Genomic DNA, 24,234 nt, shown 5'->3' on the forward strand with positions numbered 1-24,234 from the left:
AAGTGACCGGCAAAGGGCCCAGCACACAGAAGGTGATCGATAAATGCTAGCCCCCTTCCCATCACCTATCCTGTTTCTCCTCAAGCCTCCAAACTCTGTTCCTCCCGTCTCTCCCCTTGTCCCCTCCTGATGCCAGGATGCTCTGCCAGCCACTCCTTTCCCCTGCCTGATGCTGGGCCAGGTGCTCCCTCCCTCCTCCCTCTTCCCTCCCCTGGGCCCTGCTCCCTGCCCTCCTGGGCAGCCAGGGCAGCAAGGACGGCACCAAGGGAGTTGCCCCATGGACAGGGCCCCACAGAGACACCACCGAGCCTCGCAGGGTAAGAGGCCCTAGGGCCCTGCAGGCAGGTGGAAGGGGCTGCCAGGAGGTTTAGAGGAGAGGGAGAGATGGCAAGAGACTGGTCGGGAAGTGAGGAGGGAGGAGGGGCAAGCAAAGAGAGAAGGAGAGAAAGATGAGTCGGCAGGGGAAGGCAGGCTGGTGAGAAAGGACAGGTCTCCATACAGACTGAAGGAGAAATGGGAGGAGGGGCTGGGGACCTGACAGAGGAGGAGAAATAGGAAGGGGGAGAGACAGGAAGCACAGAGAGGGGAAAGAAGGGGAGAGCTGAAGAAGGAAGAGACGGGTGGGACGGGGGAGGAGAGGGGAGCAGAGTCAGGGAAGCTGGAGGGAGGAAGGGTCCACGTCCCAAGTGTGAGCGCCCCCTGGGAGAAAAGGCAGACACTGCTCATCTGGCTGGGACCCCAGGCAGCAGTGGGAGGCTGACCACTCCACCTTTTTCTGTTCATTCAGCAACGGAGGAAGCCGTCCTGCCTTTAGGGATGACAAAGGGTCGGCGAGAAAGCAATAGAACCCTGTCCACCGCCCTTGCCCACCAGCCCAGCACATTCCTCCCCACTGCCCTGGGGGATGGGGTCTCATTTCTGCAGAAAATGTGGGGCACTCAGCCAGGGGCAGCGGGGGACGGAGAGTCAGGCGGTCCTTGGGCCCGCAGATGGTCTAACTCAGAGACTCTCTCTGCAGGATCCCAGGGCCATGTGCTAGGTCGGGGTGTGAGCGCTGACGGGGAGAGGCTGCAGGGCCACCTGGTGTAGGAAGAACTCCACTGCCGGGGCAAGCACGGGGACCACCCCTACCCCAGGCCTGCTCTGAGGCGCAAGGCTGGAGGCCAAAGAGACGGTGCCACGTCAGGGAGGAAGCTGGGTGGAGCCAGGCAGGATGGGTGGGGAGGCGGGAGGGGCCGGATGGAGCCACTCCCTCTCTGGGCAGTCCTCCCCCCCACCCCACCCCCAGCAGAACCCAGGCCTTCAAGTCCACTCGCCCGCCCCCACCCAGCCCAGTAGAGGAAGCCTGCTTGTAAGAAGCATCTCCTGGGCAGAGGGACAGTGTGTGTGTGTGTGGGGGGGGGGGGGGGGGCGCGGGTGGGTTGAACTGAAGCCGGGGGCTGTCAAGGACTGGACAAGTAGAAGGAAAAAAAACGACAAGAGAGCAGAGTCAGAGGTTAGGCAAACTATAAGAGGCATAAGGCAGACCTGCAGGGTTTTCTGAAATGAAAGACTGGCCCTGTGCTCTGTGAGAAGCTGCTGTGTGGATGTAAGAAATGCACCAAGGCCTGGCAGGGGAAGCTTCTTCTCAGGGGCTCCCTTGGTAGGTGTTTAATAAAAGCTAACCATATGAATGAATGAACGACACGCTCCTCCCCACTCCAACAGTGCTCCAGCTGAGGCTTTCCCCTCAGCAGCTGCCCCTCTGGAGGTCTGTGCCTCCCTGCCCACCCCGCATCAACCCGCCTGTGCTCCCTACTGCCTGCCCTCCCCCTGGACCAGGCACACACAGCAGCGGGGTGGGGGGGATCCCGTCCTCTGCAGGCTGGGGAGCCAATGGAGCCAGAGCCTGCAGGAGGCATAGCAGGGGTCTGTGCTTGCAGCTCTCCCTTCCTCTTCCCCCTAACATCCTCACTCCCCTACCCTCAACCACCACGCCTCTGGAATTCCCAGCTGCTCTCAGGCACAAATGAGCAACCAAGAGATTGACCTCCGGCTGGGCTGCGGAGTATTTATTGCGCACCTCTAAGGGGCAGGCACAACAGAATCACAAGATGAGCAAGGCAGACACGGTCCCTGCCTCCATGGGGCTCACTGTCTAGCAGGAAAGCCCCGTTTCACAGATTTCACAGTTACAGCAGTGAGATGATGTGGTGAGTACCAGGAACTCAAATGCTCGTGCTGAGTGTGTAAGCACAAAGGCAGGAGGAGCTCTCCAAGGAAAAGACATAATCAGGAACCCGGGGGATGAAAAGTTATCTAGATTGAGGAGGGGCAAGGGAAGGGCATTCCAGGCAGAAGGAATAGTGTGGAGCGGTCCCAGAGTAGTCAGGAGCCCGGCACTTCAGAGGACCTGGAAGAGGCCTCGTGTGACTGTAGGGCAGAGAGTGAAGAGAAGGGTGCACTGGAGGGTGGTCCTACCTTCTCCTCAGATGGCAGGTTCTGCTGGGAAGGAATGGGGTGGGGATGAGGGCCTGGGCATTGGGGAGTGTCTCTCGGTCCTCCGTGGTCCTCAACCTTTGGCCCTGACCCCCTCTCTTCTCTTCACAGAGCTGCTGGCTGCAAAGAAGACCCACACCTGTGAGTAGAGAATTGGGGTAGGAACTGGTGCTGGGGCGTGGAGAGATGGCAAAGAATTTAGCAAGGGTTCCAGGGAGGTCCGTGTAAAAGAAAGGCGCGTGCCTTGTGCAGAGATGGAGGAGCTGGGCAGAGATGTCCGGGCCTGAAGGGAGGTGGAGCCTAGAAAAACGGGGGAGATGGGGAGATGGGGAAAGGAGGGGCAGAGGTGAAGAAACCTCAAGATTAGGGCAATCGGAAGAGGTAAGAAAGAAGCCTGAAGAGTGAGAGGGAACATCGCGAAGAAACAAGGAGAGAACAGTGAAAGCGGGCCATGGTAGAAGGAGAGGAAGCTGCTGGACAGAGGCACAGGAGACGCAAGGGGGTGGGGCAGATCGCTGGGCCAGCGGGGAGACGGGGAGGCAGGGTGGCCTCAGGGACTCCGAGAGCCTGCACCAGGCTTTGTGGAGGCAGAGCCAGGTTTGGTGTTCATCTCGGTGGTTAACACATCCCGAGGTGTGAACAAGCCTGGGGCCAGCCTGTGCAGGGCTAGAGAGCAGGAAAGCCTTCATCTCTGTAGGAAACACATAGATAGGAACACTCTGGGTCCTGGGGCCCTGAAAGACTGAGGCTACAGCATGTGAGAAAGGGGTTAGAGCTCAGGAAAGACTTCCCAATGGATTCTAGCAAGTAACATCCTCTCTAGGGAACTCTCAGCACATCAGATCTATCCTCCTAGTTCATGGGAGAGGCTAGTCCCCCAGAAAATGCACCCACTGCACCTTGGTCTCAAAGCTCATGTCCCATCCACATGCCCTTACCAGCCTGAGGGCACTCTGAGGAAGGCCTTCTAAGCATCCTTGAATTGATGAGGACAACTCTGGGGTAGGAGAGGCCACCTGCATTTCTCTATGGCCCTCTCTTGGATTGCCTACCAGTTCCCCCTGAGAGCTCACTGCGACTCCTCCTGCTGTCAAAACTGCTAGAGCTCCCTGTTCCAAGCAGAGAGATCTCAGAGGGCAAAAGCCTCACCCTCCTCCCTGAGCTGGTCACACAGGGGCTGGGGGGCCACCGGGAGGCTACATCCTTCTGGTGGGGGGGTTGCTTTGCTCAGCACAATCCTGATCGGTGCCTCGCCTGCCCCTAGCCACAGGGCCCCACGGAAATGCTGAGCAGGGCCCTGGGAGGAAAGCGGGTCAAGGAGTGACGTGGGGGAGGTGGGGGAGGTGAGGACCAGGGACCATATGTGGGTGGGGGGAGATGGGGGACTTTCAGAGCATCTGGAACTGGAAGAGGCTCAGCTCCATTCCTACCCTTAACCCCTTACCGCAGAAACCTCGGCCAGGACCACACCCCCTTACCCCTTCGCAACCCACTGGCCCCGTGCAGCCACCCCCTCACCCCACCCCCACCGATGAGTGTCCTCCCCCAACCCACTGCCCAGCTCCTGAGAGCCCGAGGAAGGCCAGCGGGGAAAGGCTTGTGCCAGGCTGAGGAGTCGTGGAGTCCCGGCAAGATCAGAGACCTCTTAGGAGTGTTGGCCCAGAGAATCCAGGAGAGATGAACACCTCCCCCAGGCCCAGAGGCTCTGAAAAGTGGACTCCAGAATTGAGACAGCCCCCCAAAGGGGGTCCGAGACAACCCCAAGGAGGGAGGAACTCGAGAGGGACCCCCCAGACCAAGAGGGGGCCTGATTACTAAGGGATCCTGAAGAGGGAACCCCGAGGCTGAGGTACCCCACGGAGCAGCTATGAGGCTCACAGAGCCTCTGAAGTTGACTGGCCTCCCCAAGGCCAAGAAACTCTGCAGAGAGATTTGCACACCAGGAGACCCTCGTAAGCAGACCTGAACCAGAGAAAACTTCCCATTCCTCAAGTGGAGTCTGGGGCCAAACTGCCTGATTTTGAATCCTGACGCCACCCCTTTACTAGCTGTGTGACCTTGGGCAAGATACCTAACCCCTCTGTGTCTCATTTTCCTCATCTTTGAAATAGGTATAACGGTACCTACCACATAAAGTAGTTTTTGAGGATTAGCTAATCCACATAAAACGTTAAGAACCACTGCTGGCATATGGCTAAGCATTACCATCATCATCGTCATCATCATCTACATTCCAATTTCAGCAGTTTTGCTCCTGAGGAAATTTCTGATGGACTAACCCCTCCTACAGATAGTGGCATTTGTCTGATGATTATTACTGCTACTATTATCATTTATTCCCTAGCCCAGGGCATGCACCGTGTCTGCAGGGAGGGCATGAGCATGGTAGGTGGTGGGGCAGCCTCCCAGACTGCATCTCACTGAGCTCGGCTCTTGGCGGTCCACAGGGTCGCAGGTGGCCCCAGGCAGACATTCTGTGACTTACCTCTGGAAATATCCCTGTCCCTGGAGTCACCTGGCAAAGAGGGTCAGGCTCTGGGATCCTTGGGTGGGGGGGGGGGAGGGGGAGTAGGGACCTGGCCCCAGGCTCGTGTGAGCTCCATTCCGGCTCCCCAGCCAGAACTACCCTGGCGGGTGGAAACAGCTTTTACCGCGTGTGTCTTTCGCCTGTGGTTTTGGAATTTTCCAACGCCCCCTGCGATTGGCTGCCCCGCCCCTCACACTCTGCCCCAGGCCCAGATTGGCCACATGGGGCGCCTGTCATCCTACCTACTACACCCCAGAGGGGTGGGGGGGTGGAGCTGGGGGGGTTGTCACTCGGCCACCTGTGGGGTGCAGATCTTAAACCCCCTGCCCAGCAGCATTGGGGGAGAGCTAGGTGCAGAGCCACGGCCCGCAGCCCCACTGCCATCTGCGCCCCATCCCTGGAACACCCCTGCTGAGAAGGACAGGGAGCCCAGGCGGCAAAGCCCACGACTCAGTCATGAGAAGTAAGTGAATGGGCCACCCGGGAGAGGGGAAGCCTGGGGCCCTCTGGAAAGGACAGGCACCTTGGGAACAGTGTGAGCAGAGCTGAGTGCTCTTCCCTGGCAGGGGGTGTCCCGGTCAAGGCCAAGGTCTGTTGGGAGATGGGTGGAATAGTCAGGGAGTCTGACTTCCTGAGCAGTTCTCTTAGAGCAGCCACAGTAAAGGGACTATTGAGGAACTCCTGTGCCATAGGCTCTGAAAAGGATCTCCAAGAGTATCTGAGGTACCCTGCCCCTCGTTTTACAAAAAGAGACTGAGACCCAGAGAGGCCCAGTGCTTCACCCCAGATCACACAGCTGTAGTAGGTGGAGGTTGGTAATTATAAGCCAGCCTGAACTCACTCCCCTGGCTCCCATTGCAGTGTTTCCCTCCGTGCCTCCAAACGGCCTGAGAGTAGGGTGAGAAAAGAGTCCGAAGGAGTTGCTGTACCCTGAAGCGGTGGGACAGCGAGGGTAAAGCCAGGTCAGCAGGCAGAGGCGGTCAGAACCCCAGCATCCAGGCCTCTCCATCACTCTCTGCCCAATGCAGGAACATGATGACCAAGTGGAATCCAGCCAGGGTGCTGTGTGTGTGTGTGTGTGTGTGTGTGTGTGTGTGTGTGTGTGAGAGAGAGAGAGAGAGAGAGAGAGAGAGAGAGAGAGACCTCCACCCCAGGTTCAGATGCCTGTTTGATGAGTAGGATCACACAGTGGAGATGGGAGAAAAAAGCCCTCAGCTTCACCCGTTTCCTGGCCCAGAGCCATGGGCCAACAGCTGGTGGGCAGATGTCTGGGGTCCCTGTGCCATCTAGCAGAGCAGGGGTGGGCAACTCGCCCTTGTAAGGGAAGCCAGAGGACCTCTCAGAGCACAGGGCGAAGGAGGAAAAGGGAAGTCCCATGCCCCTGTGGCCTGAGGCCTGAGGTACCCCCAGCCTCAACCTGGGGTCTTCCCACAACCCACAAAAGAGAGGCCATATTAGATCCTGGAAAGACCCGTGGGCTGAGTCTAAAGACCATGTTCTGGTGCCGCCTCTCACAGACTAGCCTTGTAGCCTTAGGCAAGTCATTGGGCCCTTGTCTCCTTAAAACAAGTAAGTTGAATTTTAAAACAGAACCAACTTTGGGGAAGCGCCCAGTTCTGAGGGCCCAGGACCAAAGAGAGAGCGCTGGTCTCTGAATTAAGCACCTCCAAGGGTAGTGGAGGAAACTCAGCTCTCCCAGAGGGTACACAAAGGCGATCAAGGAAAGGAAAGAACTTCATTTCCACGTTTGGGACGGAGACTCCAGTGCATGTGTATGAGCTGGGGCAGGTCAGGAGGGATGAGGAGAAGAGCCAGAATCTTCCACAAGAAGAAGGGCCTCTTGGGGCTTCAGTTTCCCTTCTAGCTTCTTCCCATTAGCAGCAAAGGTTAGCAAACCGGTCTTCCCAGAAATGGTCTCAAATCAGCAAATCCACCCTGGGAAGCAATGATCAGATGTGCTTCAGAGCCTGGCAGGAGGGCAGGAGCTCCTGGGACTAGACGGGGGAGACACTTGGTCAGCTCTACATGATATCCCCCTGGGCAGTAGGCAAGAGAGGGGTCTCCTCCAATCTGGGGGTTGGTACCTCTGGTCCTTCTCACTAGGACATCCCTGGGTATCTCATAGCCCCAGATTATCTGACTGCCCTGACCCCCTAGTGAGTACCAGCCATCACCATGTTCTCTGACCTTAGCTGGGGCGGGCAGAGCACTGGGGTCTTGGGACTGTGACACACCCAAAGACCCAAGGGCCAGACACACAAGGAGCAGAAATAGATCAAGAAATAAAGAGAGATGCAGAGGCCAAACTCAAATGACGAAAGATCTATGAAACACATGGGGAGAGAGTGATGTCCAGATAGAGATATAACTGGAGAAATGCCAGGAGAGTCAAAACATTGCGGTGTCTAGCCTGAGACAGAACTGGAGTGTAAAGATGGAAGGGCACACGGACGCAGGGAGAGACAGAGAGGAAAGAAAGCTGGCAGGAGAGGGGAGACACTGAGTATTGATCGGGTCTAGGAAGGCAGAAAGTGGGAGGCATGGGATTTCTAGAAGTTCTGAAGGAATGATACAGGCTCTCTGCCATGGCAACATGCTGGTCAGTAGAGAGGAAATGTCCATTAGCCAGAAAGACTCCCCAGCCAGCCAGAGGGAGGGTGGCCCCGTCAGCTCACTCTGGGGCGCAGTCGGTGTGGAGCCAAGAGACATGAGGCCCCGGCATTCGGCCTGGATGGGGAGGTGGGAGGACGAGGGGTACGAGGTTGCATGCCTGTCTTTGCTGTGCCCTGATCTATCTCCAGTCTGGTCATGATAATGAGGAGCCGTGGGCCAGAAAGAAGTCCAAGCTCCCGGGTGCCACAGACCTCAGCCTGAGAGCCCTTTACAAAGGGCCCCCTCCTTCCTCGCATCACTTGCACCTTCGCCTTTTCCCCTCTTCCCATGCCTAACGGGACTCCCAAACACCCCCAGCCCAAGGCCCTAGATGTTGGGAGCATCCCAGCCCGTCCCACCACAATGAAATGTGGGTGTTGGCGTGGCTGCCCCTCCCGGGGGCTCCCTCTCCCTCCCCTGCCCCCAGGCCACTGCCTCAAACAGGGAACGGGGACTTTCCCATGCTAAGAGCTCTCCAAGAAAGGCAGCCCTGGGGTCTCCTCCCCTCCTCCAGTGACTAGTCCTTTCTGAGATCTAATCTCCACTCCTTCTGCTGCTGCAATGCTGCCCCTCCCTGGGACTCTGGGCTCAGGAAGGATGGAGATGTCTATCTGGGAGGTGGGACGGCAACAGAGCAGGGCCTCCGGGCCAGAGCCAGGGTCCTCCTGGGTCCACTGGTGTCTGCACCAGCAGAGGCACTCTGGAGAGGAGATGCAGCCCGGAGGCCGGGAAGGCCACTGATTGTGGCGTCTGGGCTCCCACCCCTCACAGCTTCCTCCTGGTGATTCATGTCCTGCCCCCAGCCACTGGTTGTTTTCACTCGTTTTTTTTGTTTCCCCTCCTTTCTCCTGTCCCAGACTGCGGGGGTGGCAGGGCACCAAGGGGGGGGTTTCAGGTGGCTGGCTGTCTTTCGTGGCTTTTCAAAACCCCAGACTCTCCCTCGCCCACCTGAGTTTTAGCTTCACTACTTTCTCAGCCTGGGATCTGGGTGTATCAGCAGAAAATTCTCACCATGGGCAGGGAGGAGCGCTCACCAGGTACAACTGCTTGTCTCCTGACCCTCAACCCAACCCTCCCCCTCCTGCTCTTTGTGGCGGAGCCCACCGCCGTGGTTTCCAGCTTTGCAGAAGCTGTGGGAACTGAGAGCTGAGAAAGGAGGGAAGCTGGTGACAGGCTGGGGTACACAGGGGTTCCCTGGCCGGAGCTGTGGTCTCCGTGGGAGGAGAGGGACTAGTTTGGGCTGTGGGGTGAGGGGGCCCTAAGCTAACTCACTCGTTCCCGCAGAGAGACCTACCAAGATGTGTGAAAGCCAGTCCACACCCCAAGGGAGCTGTGGTCTCCCGAGGAGTCCCAAGTCAGGAGCTCTGGTGGGATGGGCGAGCCATGCCTCCCTGGCCTTAGAAGCCAAGAGTAAAAGCAGGAGGGGGCTGGTACCACCGAAGGTGTGGGACAGAGGGAATAACGTCTCTCTGGATCTTTAGACTAGACATGAATCTTGGCATGAATCTTCCATGGGTGTCCCCCCTGAATTCCGTTCCTAGCCCACCCCCTCAATTCACACTTTCCCCTGCAGCCGGTAACCTTGTCCCCCATCCCATTCCGCCCCGTGCATTTGGGCGTCTCATCCTTATAGAGTATATGGCTCAATGGTTGGGGACACTGGCTCTCAGGTTACAGAGACCTGGGTTCACATGCCAGATCCGCCACTTCTGGCTGTGTAACCTTAGTCAAGCCGCTTACTCTCCCCTGGACTCAGTTTTCTCATTTGTAAAATGGGGACAATACAAATAGTACCTACTTCACAGGATTGCTGTGCTCATTAAACGAAAAATGTATGTAACGCCTGGCACAGAATAAGAATTCAGCCAGTGCTGATGTCTATCTTTATTACTCGTCCCCCTTAATCGATGTCCATTGGAGAAAAGGAGAGAGAAAGAGAAAAGAGGAAAAGCCTAGCTTTAGACTGCTGGGGCACCAGGAGAAGATGAGGACCCCAGCCAATCTGGGTCCTCTGGCTGCATCCTTTCTCTACCAGAGCTGGGGGGTGGTTCCGGGGTTTGAGGGGAGAGATCCCCCTGGGTTGCAGCCCCTCCTTTGCTCCCACCACTTCCTCTCTGTGGTGTAGGGCACCTGGACAGGGCCCAGGGCTGGCTTCCTAAGGTGGCACAGGGCCAAGCTCTGGATGCATTCAAAGGGCGCTATCAATGAATCTCGCAGCTGCGAGAAAAGTGAGATTAGAGGAGGCTGGAGGGAGGGGGGACAGCCTACTTTGTCTCTACCATATTTCCCCACATAGGAGGTGCTCAGAGGAAGCTCCCTGGGGATCCTTCAATCCCCGAAGCAGTCCAGAAGAGATTCATTTTCTTTACCTAGTACCATGTCAGAATAAAGTTTTAGAGGTCACACTGGATGGCAGGGAAGATACATGAATGAGCTGGGGAAGAGACCACCAACCCCACCCTTATGCCCCAGAGAGAGGCATAAACAGGAAGAGGGACTAAATTCTTGCTACTCAGAAAGGTAGGGTGAGGACCAGCAAGCTTGGGCACCGACCAAGAGCTTGTTCAAATGGGAGAGCCTGGACCCCCCTCAGACCTGCCGTGTGGGGACCTGCATTTTAACAAGCTCGCTAGGTGATCTTGTTTAAGACTCAGAGGTCTAGACTCACGCAGTCACTAGGTGGTTTCAGGAGGTGTCGTGTGCACAGGGGCCTTTCTCCCTCCTTGGAACTGGAGGGTTTCCTTTGGTGGGCCCTGGGAGAGAGCTACAGTGTGAGCTACAAAGATCTTCCCGAAGCGGCAGGTGAGGCTGGGCAGAGTGAGGGCTGCTGCGGGAGCCGTGCTGCAGGGGCTGGCCTAGACGTTCCTGACCTCGGCTTGGTTCTAGTTCCTGGCACCGTCAGGCCCTTAGATGGTAAGTTCCTGGCAGGCCAGGCTCCCGGGAAACAGCTTGAGTAATCCTGTGATTACTCAGCTCCCCTCCCCAATTTGCGTTCCCACCACCTGCTGCTTCAGGGACAGGGCTCAAGGGGGAGGTTTTGAAGGTGAGGTATCCGAGGTGTTTTTCAGCTCCGGCTCACCCCACCTCCACCTCTGCCAGTCCTCTTCCCGTTCTCTCCCCTCCCCTCCTCCACAAGTAACACTCATGTGCACCGGTACTTTCTCTTTGAGGTTTTGGGTAGATGGCATTGCGGGGGGACAGGTGGCAGGGCCAGGAGGGAGGAGTAGGATAAGAGGGCCTGACAGTGCTGAGAGGGCCAGGGGCTGGGCATGGGCCCAGGGCACGAGTGTGGGTTTTTCCGTGTTTCTGCGGCTCTCTCTCTCTCTGGGTCTGTCTCTGTTGTCTCCGGGTCCCAAAACTCTTGGTCTTTCTAGCTCAGAGGCTAGAGGGTCTGACCCTCTAGCCTGAAACCCCTGACCCTATGTGCCTGTCTCATTCCCTGTGTGCCTGCCTCACTGTGTACCTCTGTCTCGGACTATGGTTGGGGAGCATGGGGGAGTGGCTGGCCTGGTGGCTGGGGTCTAAACTCTGGTGTCCCCCAAACATGGGTATTTGTGAAGGTGGTTTGTGGCTGGCCACATCATCCTATGAGAAGGGCGAGGTCTTGGTGACACTGTTGTGAGGTTCCTAGGGCCAGGACCAGCAGTGAGTCAGGCTGTGGGGCAGAGAGATATGTCTGAGTTACCCGTGTGGTCAGTTCACACACGCACACGGATGTGGCTCTTGGAGAAGGAAAGAGGCAGGGAGGCCTGTGGTTGAGGACTGGGCTGGAGCCCGAGTTCCCACTGTGGCTTGGCCTAGTCTCCCTCCCGCTTACTTTTTTGGGTGACCCATGTTGGTTTCTGCCCTCTCTGGGCTTAAGGCCACCGAGGAGGGAGATCCCACGGTGTTGGAGAGGAAACGCGTTGGGGAGAGGCAAGAGCAGACTCCACAGGGCACAAGCACTTCTCTTGGGCCTCAAATGCCTTCTGGGTTCTGCGCCCACTGCCGTGCTTGGTGGTAGCCCGCACACACGGTGCTCGCGGCCACGCAGCGCTTTCCACAGGTGATACCACATACCCACGGTGCTACCGCCCGTCACCCCCTGGACAGGCGGTGAAGGCTATGCTTACCTTTTACTGGCAAGGGAACTGAGACCCAGAGAATCCAGTGGCCAGATGTGCATGTGCCCCCACGTTCTCTGCCCCTTTTCCAGGCACCCAATCCCCCCCGCTTGTTCTCTCTTCCCTCCATTCATTCCAACCTGCTCTTAATTTACTGGAAAGAAGCTCAAAGCTCCCTTGCTGTCTGTCCTGGATGATCACAGCCTATTGTGTGGGTGCTGGGCAGACTAGTGGGGCTGGGGGTGAGGAGAAGCCTCGAGCTCTAACGGAGGGACTTTAGACACCTATGCACCCCGTCCCCCGTGAGAAGACAGCTGCTTACTCTGACCCAGCTCAAGGCCAGCCTGAGGGGATGATGGTTTAAGGATGATGGAAACAAGATTTCAGGGAGTGCCACGGAGCCATGGTCACCCTCCCCACCTCACATCAGCAGGTCCTACACGCAACCAGGGTCCAGGCCTGGACCAGAGGAGAGTTCACAGGACTGTGGATTTGCCCTATAGGCAGGCTGCTGCTTCCTCTGACCCTTGGGATCAGAGATGAGAAGGGGCTACGGTCCTAGACAAATTTATGACGTGCTCCACCCCAGGCATGCCCCCTCGGAGGGGAGGCAGCAGGTCAGCAATGGCAGAGGAGAGACCCACGTGCCCTTAGGAGTGATGAAAGGGACACCAGCTCTGCCCAGTGTCTTCAAAGATTGGCTGGGGGGAGGCCAATGCCTGGTCCCTGAAACTCAGCAGAGAGCTGTGGGCATTGACAAGGATGGGGCAAACCTGGGGCCAGTAACCAACCACAGTGAAGGGAGCGGGGAGGTAGGTTATAGTGAGCTCAGTGGGAGAGAGGGGGCTCCTGGCAGCCAGTGAACAAACACTAACAAATATGCATGTGTGCACGCTGGCTCAAGCAGACATGCCTATTGGCTCACGAACCACGTGTACCTTTCATGTGTACACACACACACACACACACACACACATGAGCACCCCTTCAAACATGCAACATGCCCACTGATGTGTGTGCCCCAAAAGTCATATACACAGAACAGCCGAATGGAAAGCTATGGGGAACTGGGATATAGACCCAGCTCCTGGGTAACCTAGCGGTATGAACCTGGGCCAACCACCTGATCTCATTTGGCCTATTCCTTCATCTGTGAAGGAAAAAAAGAGGTTGAATTTGATGGTCCGTAGTCCCAGCCAGTGTTAACCTTCATGATTCATGCCCACACAGTTGGACGCAGAGGCCCTCGTACACACATTAGCATGCACACTCTCATAAGTGGAGACACGCACAGCCACCCTCTGCTCTGGGGCCAGGAACCTAGGAGGACTGTTTGATCCGCTCCCTGGCTCTCAGACATCCAGCAGAGCTGGGTTTTTGACCCCACTTTCCTGGGCTCCATCTCGGCTTCTCCTTACCCTCTCTGGGGCCCACCCAGTGGACCCTGCCCCCTTCGGCCCCTGGTCTCTGCACAGCCCCTCCCTGAGCCTTCACTGCCCAGCCGAGGGTGGCTGGCATCTCTACCTGTCCCCCAGGTGCCTCCTGCCTGGTGGACCACATCTTCCCACCATGCCCCACACTCTGCCCCTGTGGGCCGAGCCCCAGTGGGGGAGGGCGGCACAGAGGAAGCCCCCTGGGCGGGAAGCAGGTGTTGTGAAGCCGTGAGGACTCCTAGGTCCCCAGGCAAGAGGGAGGCAACTAGAGCTTTTCATCTTGAGGGGCTGAACAGGTGGCCTCTGCAGCTGTTTTCTCTGCCCCTGTAGAACTGATACAACCCCCGGCCAGCCCGGGAAACTAAAACAGCCTCCACAGCACTTTGCTGAATGGCATTTGGCATTCACTCCTTCATCCGTCTTGCAAGAGGGAAACAGCAAGCTGGAGCGGGGGAGGGAAGCCAGGGAAGCCCCATGTCCCTGTATCTGCCCCCCAGGTACAGGCGGTAGGATACACCAAAGGCTCCTGGGCTGACCTCTGCTCTTTCCCTCTTCTAGCACAAATTGAAGTGATCCCTTGCAAAATCTGTGGGGACAAATCATCTGGGATCCATTACGGGGTTATCACCTGTGAGGGGTGCAAGGTGAGTACACACACATACACAGTCTCTTCAGAGATGGGGAGAGGGGGCTCGGTGGCCTTTGTTCTGCCTGCGGGGCTGGTCTCCTGAGACAGCTAGGGAGCTGCCCGGGTGGCACCTTGCCTGGAGAGCCCTGCACAGGAGGGCCTTGTCTTCAACTAGGGAAGTGATTGCAGGACAGATTACAATGGAGGAGAGAAAACTGAGGCGTCGTGTAAGATCTGGAAAAGGTGGGGCTAGAGCTTGCGGGCTGCAGGCACTTGGGACTGAGCTGGGCCTGGCCCAGATCAGCAGTCCTGGTCTCCACCTGCCTTCCCCAGGGTTTCTTCCGCCGGAGCCAGCAGTGTAACGTGGCTTACTCCTGCACCCGTCAGCAGAACTGCCCCATTGACCGCACTAGCCGAAACCGATGCCAGCACTGCCGCCTGCAGAAATGCCTGGCCCTGGGCATGTCCCGAGACGGTGAGGCCAAGCGCGCAGCCCCCGGGGCTTCAGTCTCCAGAGGGGCAGGCTGACCTGCTGTGCCAGACAGGGGTTAGAACGCCCTTCGGGGGCTCCGTCCCTCCCTCTGGCAGGCCCTTGTCTCTGCCACTGTTCACCGAGGCAGTGGGCAGGCTACCCTCATCAAAGGTCTTCACAGTTCCCAGCTTCAGGCTCTGCTACAACAACCCTCCTTTCCCCAAGGTCCCAGACTCTTCATTGGCTCCTTCCTCCGGATGGAGTTTCCTCACCCGACTCCCCTGTGACCCAGATCCCATCCGCATTCCACATCTTTCCCTCCTGCCCCAGGGCTCCAGTTCCAGCTCCGTCTCCCTCCGTAGTGCCCCATCCCCAGCCTGGGCCAGGGGGCGAGGGCTGCAAATGGGACCACAGTTGGCCTGAGAACAGCCCAGAAGGCTGAGGCTGGGGAGGCCGGCTGTTCCTGGTGGCTTTTCTCCACCTTCCTCAGCCACTGCCTCCTCGCAGCCCCCAAACCGCTCCCACGGCAACACCGCAGAAGGAGCCCGGGCCGGGGCCGGGGGAGACCTGAGGTGATGAGGAGCCAGAAGAAGCCTGTCAGCACTTTTCAGCGCCCAAAATAACAAAGTGAAAGGAAATACGTAGGGTTGCAGAGGGGCAGGCGGGGCGACCAGGGGCTGTGTCCCCACACCTGGGAGGGGTGGCAGGGCAAATGAAAAGGCAGGAAAGAGAGAGCAGAAGAGGATGTTCAGAAACAAGCCGCGGAGCCTGGGTTGGGCTGTGGTGAGTATCTAGGTCACCAGGGAGCCTGCAGGCCTGACCACAGGGAGACCTGTGTTCTCGGCTCTCCTCTTCCTCCGACCCTCCTAGACAGGCGCGGTGACCCCAATATAGCTCGAGGCCCCCCACTCAGCCACCCCCAGCCCCATATCAGGAGGCCAGGGCCCTCAGTCAGGACTCATTGCTTGAATTCTGCCACTAGTAGAAGGTGGATTCGAGCCAGGAGCGTTTGCCCGGGAGACTGAAATGTCTGGGTTGCACCGAGCCCCAAAGCAAACCGGAGTGAGAGGTGGGAGGGGTCTTGAACAAAAGTGCCCTGAAGGGAGGCTCTCAGGCAGGACTGGAGAAGCTCTGCTTGGAGTCAGCTATTCAGGGAGCAGCAAGTTCACCCTGTGATGATGCAGATGCCTACTCACTCTGCCCTGTACCCTGTCCTCCCCCCTCAAAAACTCCTGATCCCCGAACCTCTTTCAGCTGTCAAGTTTGGCCGCATGTCCAAGAAGCAAAGGGACAGCTTGCATGCTGAGGTGCAGAAACAACTGCAACAGCGGCAACAGCAGCAAAGGGAACAAGCGGCCAAGACCCCTCCTGCAGGAGCCCAAGGAGCAGACCCCCTCGCCTGCACCTTGGGCCTCCCAGATGGGCAGCTGCCCCTGGGCTCCTCGCCTGACCTGCCGGAGGCCTCAGCCTGTCCCCCCAGTCTCCTGAGAGCTCCAGGCTGCGGGCCCTCCTACTCCAACAGCTTGGCCAAGGCTGGGCTCAACGGGGCCTCGTACCACCTGGAGTACAGCCCTGAGCGGGGCAAGACCGAGGGCAGAGAGAATTGCTATGGCTCAGGCAGCCAGCCGACCCCTGACAGGTGTGGACTCCACTTCGAGGACCCCAGGCACCCTGGGCTTGGGGAACCAGGACGGGGCCCGGACAGCTACTTCAGCCCCAGTTTCCGCAGCACCCCAGAGGCGCCTTATGCCTCCCTGACAGAGATTGGTGAGCCCCTGGGGAGGTAGCTGGAGAGAAGGGTGGGGGAGGAAGAGAAGGGAGGGGCTTCCAAGAAGGGGGCCCTAGTCAGCACCCCGTGTAAACCAGACGTGCACAGGGGCCTCGGGGGGAGGCAGAGCAGTGCTAGGCCAGGCAGTGGAGTGCCCCTTGTATGGGAAGGGTAGGAGCTGGCTGAGATCGAGCTCCTGTTTTCCTCCTCCTTCTCCGGCCCCAGAGCATCTGGTGCAGAACGTTTGTAAGTCCTACCGAGAGACGTGTCAGCTGCGGCTGGAGGACCTGCTCGGACAGCGCTCCACCGTCTTCTCCCGAGAGGAGGTGGCCGGCTACCAGAGGAAGGTGAGGCCAGGGGACTGCGCAAGGAAGGGAGGACCTCCCACCACCACTGGGGGGTCCAGAGACAGCACCTGCACACACAAGTGGGCTGGGGCGAGGCAGGGTATCCCAGAAAGACACAGTGGGTACCGCTGTTAGGTACGCACCCTAGTAGATGGATGAGAGCTTCTCCTCAGCTCCTGCCTATGGTCATTTTACGCGTCCTTCATCCTACCTCCCCCATCACCCCAACATTGGTGAACAGACCTCGGCCTAAGCTCCTTCCTCCTCCATCGACGACGACAAGAGTCAGAATCCTGAGCAGCATTTGTTCAGCGCTCCTTCTCTGCCAGGCACTGTGCTGAGCGCTTTACATAAATTATCCTTGACCCTAAGGACAACCAACCTATGAGGCTGGCATCTATCTCTGTTCTTAATGGACCAAGAAACTGAGCTCAGAGGAGTTCGTAGACTTACTCCTCGTCGCAAAGTAGTGGATCTGAAGGCAAATTCAGATCCATCTGGCTGCAAAGCTTGTTCTCTCCCTCCTGTCACTCTGACAACAGCTCCTGAGCTAAAAGCACCTGTTTGGTACTGAACTTGGGTATGTCTTAGTCACCTCAACAAGATGCACACTCTTTGAGGGCAAAAGTTGTATCTCAGACGTTTGTTAAGTCCCCACAACAGCTAACTCTGCGCCAGTGGCTGGTGGGCGCTAAGCGTGTCCAAGTGACAGGAATTAACCTGGAGTGCACATTTGTGCTAAGAATAGGCTAAAAACACGGGTGCTGAGAATGTGGCGGTTCAGAATCTACCCCCTGCAGTTTATCTGTCTGGGTTCCCAGGGCCTTGGGGGGGTCCCGGGGTCATAAAGAGGGCTACAGTGGGACCCCCTCCTTCCCTGCAGTCAATGTGGGAGATGTGGGAGCGCTGCGCCCACCGCCTCACCGAGGCCATTCAGTACGTGGTGGAGTTCGCTAAGAGGCTCTCGGGCTTTATGGAGCTCTGCCAGAATGACCAGATCGTGCTACTCAAAGCAGGTGCCCAGGGAGAGGGGGCGGGCCTGGGGGCAGTGGGGACAGACGAGGAAACGGGCAGGGCTGAGTGGAGGGAGGTGCCTTAAGGGAACTGGGACACTGAGGGAGACAGAGACAGATTCCTGGCCATGTTTGATGGTGTACCTGCCTTTCTCCCCACTCCCCAGGAGCCATGGAAGTAGTGCTGGTCAGGATGTGCCGGGCCTACAATGCTGACAACCATACAGTCTTTTTTGAAGGCAAATACGGTGGCATGGAGCTCTTCCGAGCCTTGGGTGAGGGGCAGGGGGAAATGAGAGAGAGGAGTCGGATGCCAACCCCATCCTGGAGACCCAGGGCGCCCTCTTTTCAGGACAGATTGCCCGCTCTGCTCCAAACACCAAGGGGCGGGTGTCCTCGGGCACTGTGGCCTCACCCACCTTGCTCACTCTTTCGTTTCCACCCCACCAGGCTGCAGCGAGCTCATCAGCTCCATCTTTGACTTCTCCCACTCCCTGAGTGCCTTGCATTTTTCCGAGGACGAGATTGCCCTCTACACGGCCCTCGTCCTCATCAACGCCAGTGAGTGTCACTGGGCTTGGGTAAAGGACATTCAGGCAGTGGGAGGGCGCAACAGATACTGAAGAGTCTGGACCTTCGCTTGTGGTTAAATCTGGGAAGTCACTTTAAAGAGCAGAACGAGCCCCCCCCCCCGCCCGCCCCGAATATTGCTGTAAAAATATGAGTTAAAATAAAGATCCAGGGGAGCCTGACAGAGGGAAAAGAGCAGCGCAGGCGGGGTTGGAGAAGTGGGGAGACGTGAGGAAGAGCGGAAGTGAGCCATTTCCCTGGGAGAAATTAGTCCGCTTGTGAGTCCCTGTCAGTGACTCCATTGCGGCCGCACGTTGGAATCGCCTGGGGAGCTTTAAAAAACAATTGCTGCGACTCTGAGGTCATTGATCTGGGGTGCTGCCGGAACACCAGAAGTTTTAACAGCCTCTCACAAGGGATTGTAATGTGCCACCAAGCTTGAGAATCACTGCTCTATGTGAACTCATTTCAAGACTGCATGCCATCGGGAACTCCCTGGCGGTCCAGTAGTTAGGATTCCACGCTTTGACTGCCGAGGGCATGGGTTCCATCCCTGGTTGGGGCACTAAGATCCCACAAGCCCCTCAGCGCAGCCAGAAACAGAAACGAAAACCAAACCAAACCAAAAGACAACATGCCATCATGGCAGGACTCTGCTTGTCCGCTCCGCTGGAATGGAGTGGGGCTGGTGAGCCAGCTGAATGCTGAGGATGCAGAGAACCTGGGGAAGTGGCTTGAGCTGCTAACCTGAGTTTGCAGACCAAGATTATCAGTCTTCTGGCTCTGCCAATGAGTAGAGACCTAAACATTCCCCTTGAACTAGAAATAAAGACTTAAGAGATGACTTCTGGGTATTTTATGGAGTCAGGGCAAAAGGCGGTTTGTCTCTTGAAGTTGGCCACAGACTGCTGCAGAGGCCTTGTTGCTGACCTAGGTGGCTTTACAAAGTCCATCTCCTATCTGGAGCCGTCCCTGCCAGGTGGCGGGGAGGAAGAGAGAACTTTTTTTTTTTCTTCCCCACAGCAGAGTTTTAGTGCCTAGCTTTGAATTAGCTATGTGAAATATCAGGGTACCAGGGATAGAGCAGCTTGGAACTGGGAGATTGGAATGTCTCATCCCTTTCTTCTCTCTCCAGTTTTCCTTGTAGAAAGCTAGCCCAGCCCAAGGCCCCATAGCTTACCATTATCAAACCAAGACACACACATTCACACACACACACACACACACACATACACACACACACACACACACTTACACTCTCTCTCACTCAGCTAGGAAGATCTATATTCAGCACAGATGTCCAGAATGACACACCCTTTTGGGGAAGTTAACGTCCCTGTTCTTTCTTTTTCTTGCTATGGTCCCATCCCCTCCTTCAGACCGGCCAGGGCTCCAAGAGAAAAGGAAAGTAGAACAGCTGCAGTACAGTCTGGAGCTGGCCTTTCATCATCATCTCTGCAAGACTCATCGCCACGGCATCCTGGCAAAGGTAGGAGCAGTCCCTGGGACAGAGGAGGTCAGGCCCAGTGCCAGATCTGTGACATCAGGGCTTGCGAGGGCCATGGTCTGAGGGTCCAGAGGAGGAAGTGCTTGAGTGCTAAGTCGTGTGAGAGAGCTTGCAACAGCCTGGGGGCAAGGGGACTGATCAGTCACTTCCATGTGGGTAAAGATGGGAAGTTAGGGAGCCTGGAATTGGGAGGGACCTCCAGGGAGCAATTCAGTTTAATAGAGCCACCACTTACCCAGCATCTGCTTGTACTGTGCAATGGAAAGATACAGAGATGCCGTCCTTACCCCCACCAAGAGTTTTTAATCTGCTGTGAAGAAGAGACTCGTGTACCAATGACCCTAAGAGGAGAATGTGTTATGGGATATAATAATAATGGGATTAACAAAGTGCTTTCACAGATATGCTCATCTTTATGACAACTCAGTAAGATAGGTGTTAAAATCCCCCTGTAGTGATAAGGAAACTTAAATGACTTGTCCAAGTTTATGCAATTATAAGTGATAAATGTAAGGTTTAATCCCAGGGCATTTCCTACCGTATCCCTGTGCCCCTAATATAGTACTACAATAAGAGATATTGGGGAAATGTGAGAGCATGGAAGAGAGATTAAAAATAACTTGAGGGTAAAAGGAGTGGGTCATAAATGCTTCCCAGAGAAGATGGCATTTAAACTAGGCCATGAAATATGTAAGATTTTAACAGGCCTTCAGGGGGTGGGGCAGGCATTCCAGGCTTAGGGAACAATATGGAGAAAAATAAGGAGGCAAGATAATGCATATACAGAGAATAGTTCATGGAACATTTTGACTAAAGTGTAAGGTCAGGAGCTGGGATTGATTGATGGGGGCAAGGAAGTAGCAGAAGACAAGCTTGAAAATTAGGTCAAGGAGCAAATCAGAGAGGACTTTCAAGGCCATATTAAAGAGTTACGACTTTATTTCCAGGCAATGGAGAGCACCAAAGGCTAGACGAATGATATCATCAGAGCTATTATTTAGGCAATTTAATTTGGAACCAGTGTAAAGGAACCATTTATGTAACGGTTCAGGCAATGGGCACTTGCTATGTGCCAGGCAGAGTGCTAGGTGCCGAGAATACAGAAGTGACTTAAACGACAGGCTCTGACCTAAATAAACTTCAAGTCTGGTAGAATAGATTAGGGGGAGGAGAACCTGAGAGAGCAGTTGGAAAGCAAATCTCTGTTGGATCCACCTTCAGAATACATCACCTCCCACTGTTACCCCCTAGCTGTCAGTTCTCACTTGGACCATTAAAGAGGCCTCCTTAACTGGACCCCTGCTCCATCCCTGTCTGTCCTACGGCAGCCACACAGCACTGTTCTCAGCGCTCCCAGAGCTGCCCATCATGCTGAAAATCAAATCTAGAGTCTGTGTCGTGGCCGACTGGCCTCATGATGTGTCTGGCCCCCCGACTCCTTTTCTCACCTCATCTCCTTCCACTGCCCTCTCAGTCACCCATTCCAGGAACACTGGCCTCCTTGCTATTCCTTGAAGACATCAAGCCCGGTTGTGTCTCAGGACTTTGCTGTTCCAGCTGCCTGGAAGGTTCTTCCCCTAGTTTTCCAAATGGCCTGCTCCAGTCCTTCATTCTGGAGAGGTTTTTCCAGACCACCCCATACAAAAAGCCCTCTACCCATCACTCTGCTTTATTGTTTTTCTTTTGTTTTGGGGTTTTTTTTGTTTGTTTGTTTTTTTGTTTTTTGTGGTACGTGGGCCTCTCACTGTTGTGGCCTCTCCCGTTGCGGAGCACAGGCTCCGGACGCGCAGGCTCCGCGGCCATGGCTCACGGGCCCAGCCACTCCGCGGCATGTGGGATCCTCCCGGACCGGGGCACGAACCCGTGTCCCCTGCATCGGCAGGCGGACCCTCAACCACTGCGCCACCAGGGAAGCCCTGCTTTATTGTTTTTTAAAGACGTTTTCTAACATATGTTTATTTTCTGGCTCCCTCACTAGAATATACACTTAATAAAGGTAGAGATTTTATTTTCTTCACTGATGTATCACCACAGCCCATCACAGTTCCTAGCCAAAAGGGTCTCAACAAATATTTGAGAATGAATGAAAGAAAGAATGAATGAAGCTATTGCAATAGCCCAGACAAACGCAAAATAAAGCAGGAGGAATGAAAAGAGGATGAATTCAAGAGATTTCGAGGGATCCCATGCTGCCTGCTCTTCCCTGACTGGCCCTTTCCTAGGCAGCTAAGCTGGGGAAAAGGGGGTGGCTGGTGAGAGGTATTTTTAAGGCTCACTTGCTTATACAGGAAACTGCAGACGATAAATGGTTTTCTCAGCCTTTCTCCAGTGAGGTCTCCCTGCCTCTATCTCCTCATGGCTCTCTGGGCCTTTTTCATTCCCCTCCACCGGCTGAGTGCTGGCAGTGTTGGTTTACTGTTTGCAGTGTTGGGTACCTGCTTGGAAATTGCTTAGTCCAAACAAACAGTTACTGAGCATTTGCCATGTGCAAGCAGTTTGATAGGTACAGAGGATACAGAGAGAGGGAAGGAGGGAAGGGAGAGAGAGAGACCCTACCTAAGGAGTTTAAATCTAGGGTAGGGAGACGGACAAATTGGATCATTTTCCTAAAATGGGATTTCAGTGCTGCACAGAGGGAAGCCCAAAGGAAGGGCCCTTAACCCAGGGAAATAGTCCTAGAGGAGGTAACAGTGAAGGTGAGTAAGAATTAGCCAAGCACAGAAGAATTGGAAAGGTATCCCAGGGGAGGGGAACAGTATCAACAAAGGCAAAGAGGCACATAACATTACATAACAGAGAGTGACAGAATTTCACTATTATAAAAGCATAAAGTGGGAGTTAGAGAGTCTTTAACAGGGCTCATCTTAGGAGTAGCAGGAACACCATTTGGGGCTTTCAGCCAGAAAACATGTACCTGTCCCACAGCAGCTCTCGCTAGCCTCCAGTTGCCTGAACACAGACCTACCCCTACCAATGGGATCTGGCTGTTCCACAAGTGCCAAGTGTGCAGGGAGAGAGCAAGGAGGGTTATCCAAGCCCAGGAAGGATGGGGGTACTTCTCTGCTCTGGGGACAGAGCTGTAGTACTGACCTTCCTTCCCCATGAACCCATGTCCAGCTGCCACCCAAGGGGAAGCTTCGGAGCCTGTGTAGCCAGCATGTGGAAAAGCTGCAAACCTTCCAGCATCTCCACCCCATCGTGGTCCAAGCTGCTTTCCCTCCACTCTACAAGGAACTCTTCAGCACTGAAATCGAGTCACCTGAGGGGCTGTCCAAGTGACCTGGAGGAGGGACTCCGTTCCCTTCCCTAGAGCCTCGTGGCTCACCTTCCCCTTGGCCTTTTCCTTTCTTGTGCACCCTGGAGGGTGGTCTCTGCCTGTTTTGGGGGGGGTGAGCAAATGCGGAGACTGGCTTTCTGCCCACCAGCCTGCCTGGCGGCAGGCCAAGAGCTGGGGGGGGAATGGAGGAACACCATCTCCAGCCTCAGCTTTGTCCTGGCTTCTCTCAGCTTCTGGGAGACCTGGGGTGGGATACAAGGACCTCTAGGAGGACCTAGGTGTCCTCAGGACAACAGGGGGATCCAGGACACCCTGGACAAACAGAACTCAACTCTGGGCTCAGAAGCTAAGAATAGGCCTTTGAAATACCTCATTGCATTTCCCTGGGGGCTTTGGCTGGGGAGACGCATCAAGCTCAGAGACTGGCATCTGGAGCCCAGGAGGACCTGTACATAACATGAACCTGGATCGTTAGATTGTCTGCCTTCCCCCTTCCTCCCAGCTCAGCGAGGAAACCCTTGGGCACCCTGGGGTCTAAAAGAGACTAGATATGTGGAGGGTAAGGATGGGATGGGGATAAGGGAGGGGCTGGGGATAATATTTTTATGGGATTTGGGTATAAGGATAGGGTATGATGAAGGCCAAGAGCGTCACAGATGGACAGACAGACAGAGTTAGAACTCAAACTTCTTATGTGCACTTTAAAAATAGACTTTAGTGGTTACACAAATGTGATCAGAGACACATGTCCACATACATGTGAAACACATACTCACACACTTAACCTGTAGTCATGCAGCTCTATAGATGCATTTGATCTGACACAATCTCTGTCTTCCTTGAGGTCACAGATCAGAGGAACTTCGTGGCCTCAGGGAAGATCCCAATCCTGAGGGACCCCAGAACATTTTCACCTGGTGCCCCAGCTCACCAATCTTAGACGTGGGGTGGCCCAAACTCTATCCCAGCCCCAGCTGTCTTCTGTCAAAGGAAACCCTAAAAGAAGAGATGGCTGGACACAGTCAGAAGGCCAAGGACAGACCCTCGGAGGACTGTCTGGGCCCCATCCTCCAGCCCTGCTCTCGTTATGGCGAAACGCAGCAGATGCGATTCCACCACTCTGTGCCTGAGTACCACCAAGTCTGGCAGGGTGAAGGAGACCTGTTTCTCCAGCCGTGATCTTGCCCGAGAACTTCTCTTGCCTTTATAAATAGCTGTGAGCCCTCCTCTGAGGGATAAACAGCAGGTGGTCAGGAGGGTTTTTTTTTTTTTTTCCTCTCAGGGGAGGGTGAACATAAACCCTAACCTGTGCTATTCTTTATAAAACGACTTCAAAGGCAAGAGGTGTTGCTGCTCTGCAATCTCATTCCTGTGTGAGGACCCAGGTTCCCAGCCCTGCCAGCCGTCTGCACTGTGAGGATTCTGCACCCACCCTGAGAGGTCCCCCACGGAGGCGTGT

General features: G+C 55.7%; 1 protein-coding gene across 1 annotated transcript; it reads left to right on the forward strand.

The window, feature by feature from the left end:
* The first annotated feature begins 247 nt into the window (after positions 1–247).
* RORC (RAR related orphan receptor C) lies at positions 248–23,312 on the forward strand. Its single transcript, XM_082833383.1, has 11 exons — positions 248–317; positions 2,590–2,619; positions 13,752–13,837; positions 14,155–14,296; positions 15,548–16,060; positions 16,287–16,408; positions 17,292–17,424; positions 17,589–17,696; positions 17,872–17,982; positions 19,371–19,480; positions 22,616–23,312. Exons 1-11 carry the CDS (start codon positions 278–280, stop codon positions 22,775–22,777), a joined length of 1,557 nt encoding a protein of 518 aa, XP_082689509.1. The 5' UTR covers positions 248–277; the 3' UTR covers positions 22,778–23,312.
* Positions 23,313–24,234: the final 922 nt, after the last annotated feature.

The sequence above is a fragment of the Leucopleurus acutus genome (assembly GCF_964270905.1).
Source record: "Leucopleurus acutus genome assembly, chromosome: 2".
Lineage (NCBI taxonomy): Eukaryota > Metazoa > Chordata > Mammalia > Artiodactyla > Delphinidae > Leucopleurus > Leucopleurus acutus.

What these genes read in the sequence shown, in the direction of transcription:
- RORC (XM_082833383.1), top strand. Translation starts at nt 278, where the DNA reads ATGGACAGGGCCCCACAGAGACACCACCGAGCCTCGCAGG. An exon ending in TGCAAAGAAGACCCACACCT is followed by an intron (nt 2,620 to 13,751) that starts GTGAGTAGAGAA and finishes TCCCTCTTCTAG; the next exon opens with CACAAATTGAAGTGATCCCT. An exon ending in GATCGTGCTACTCAAAGCAG is followed by an intron (nt 17,425 to 17,588) that starts GTGCCCAGGGAG and finishes CCCACTCCCCAG; the next exon opens with GAGCCATGGAAGTAGTGCTG.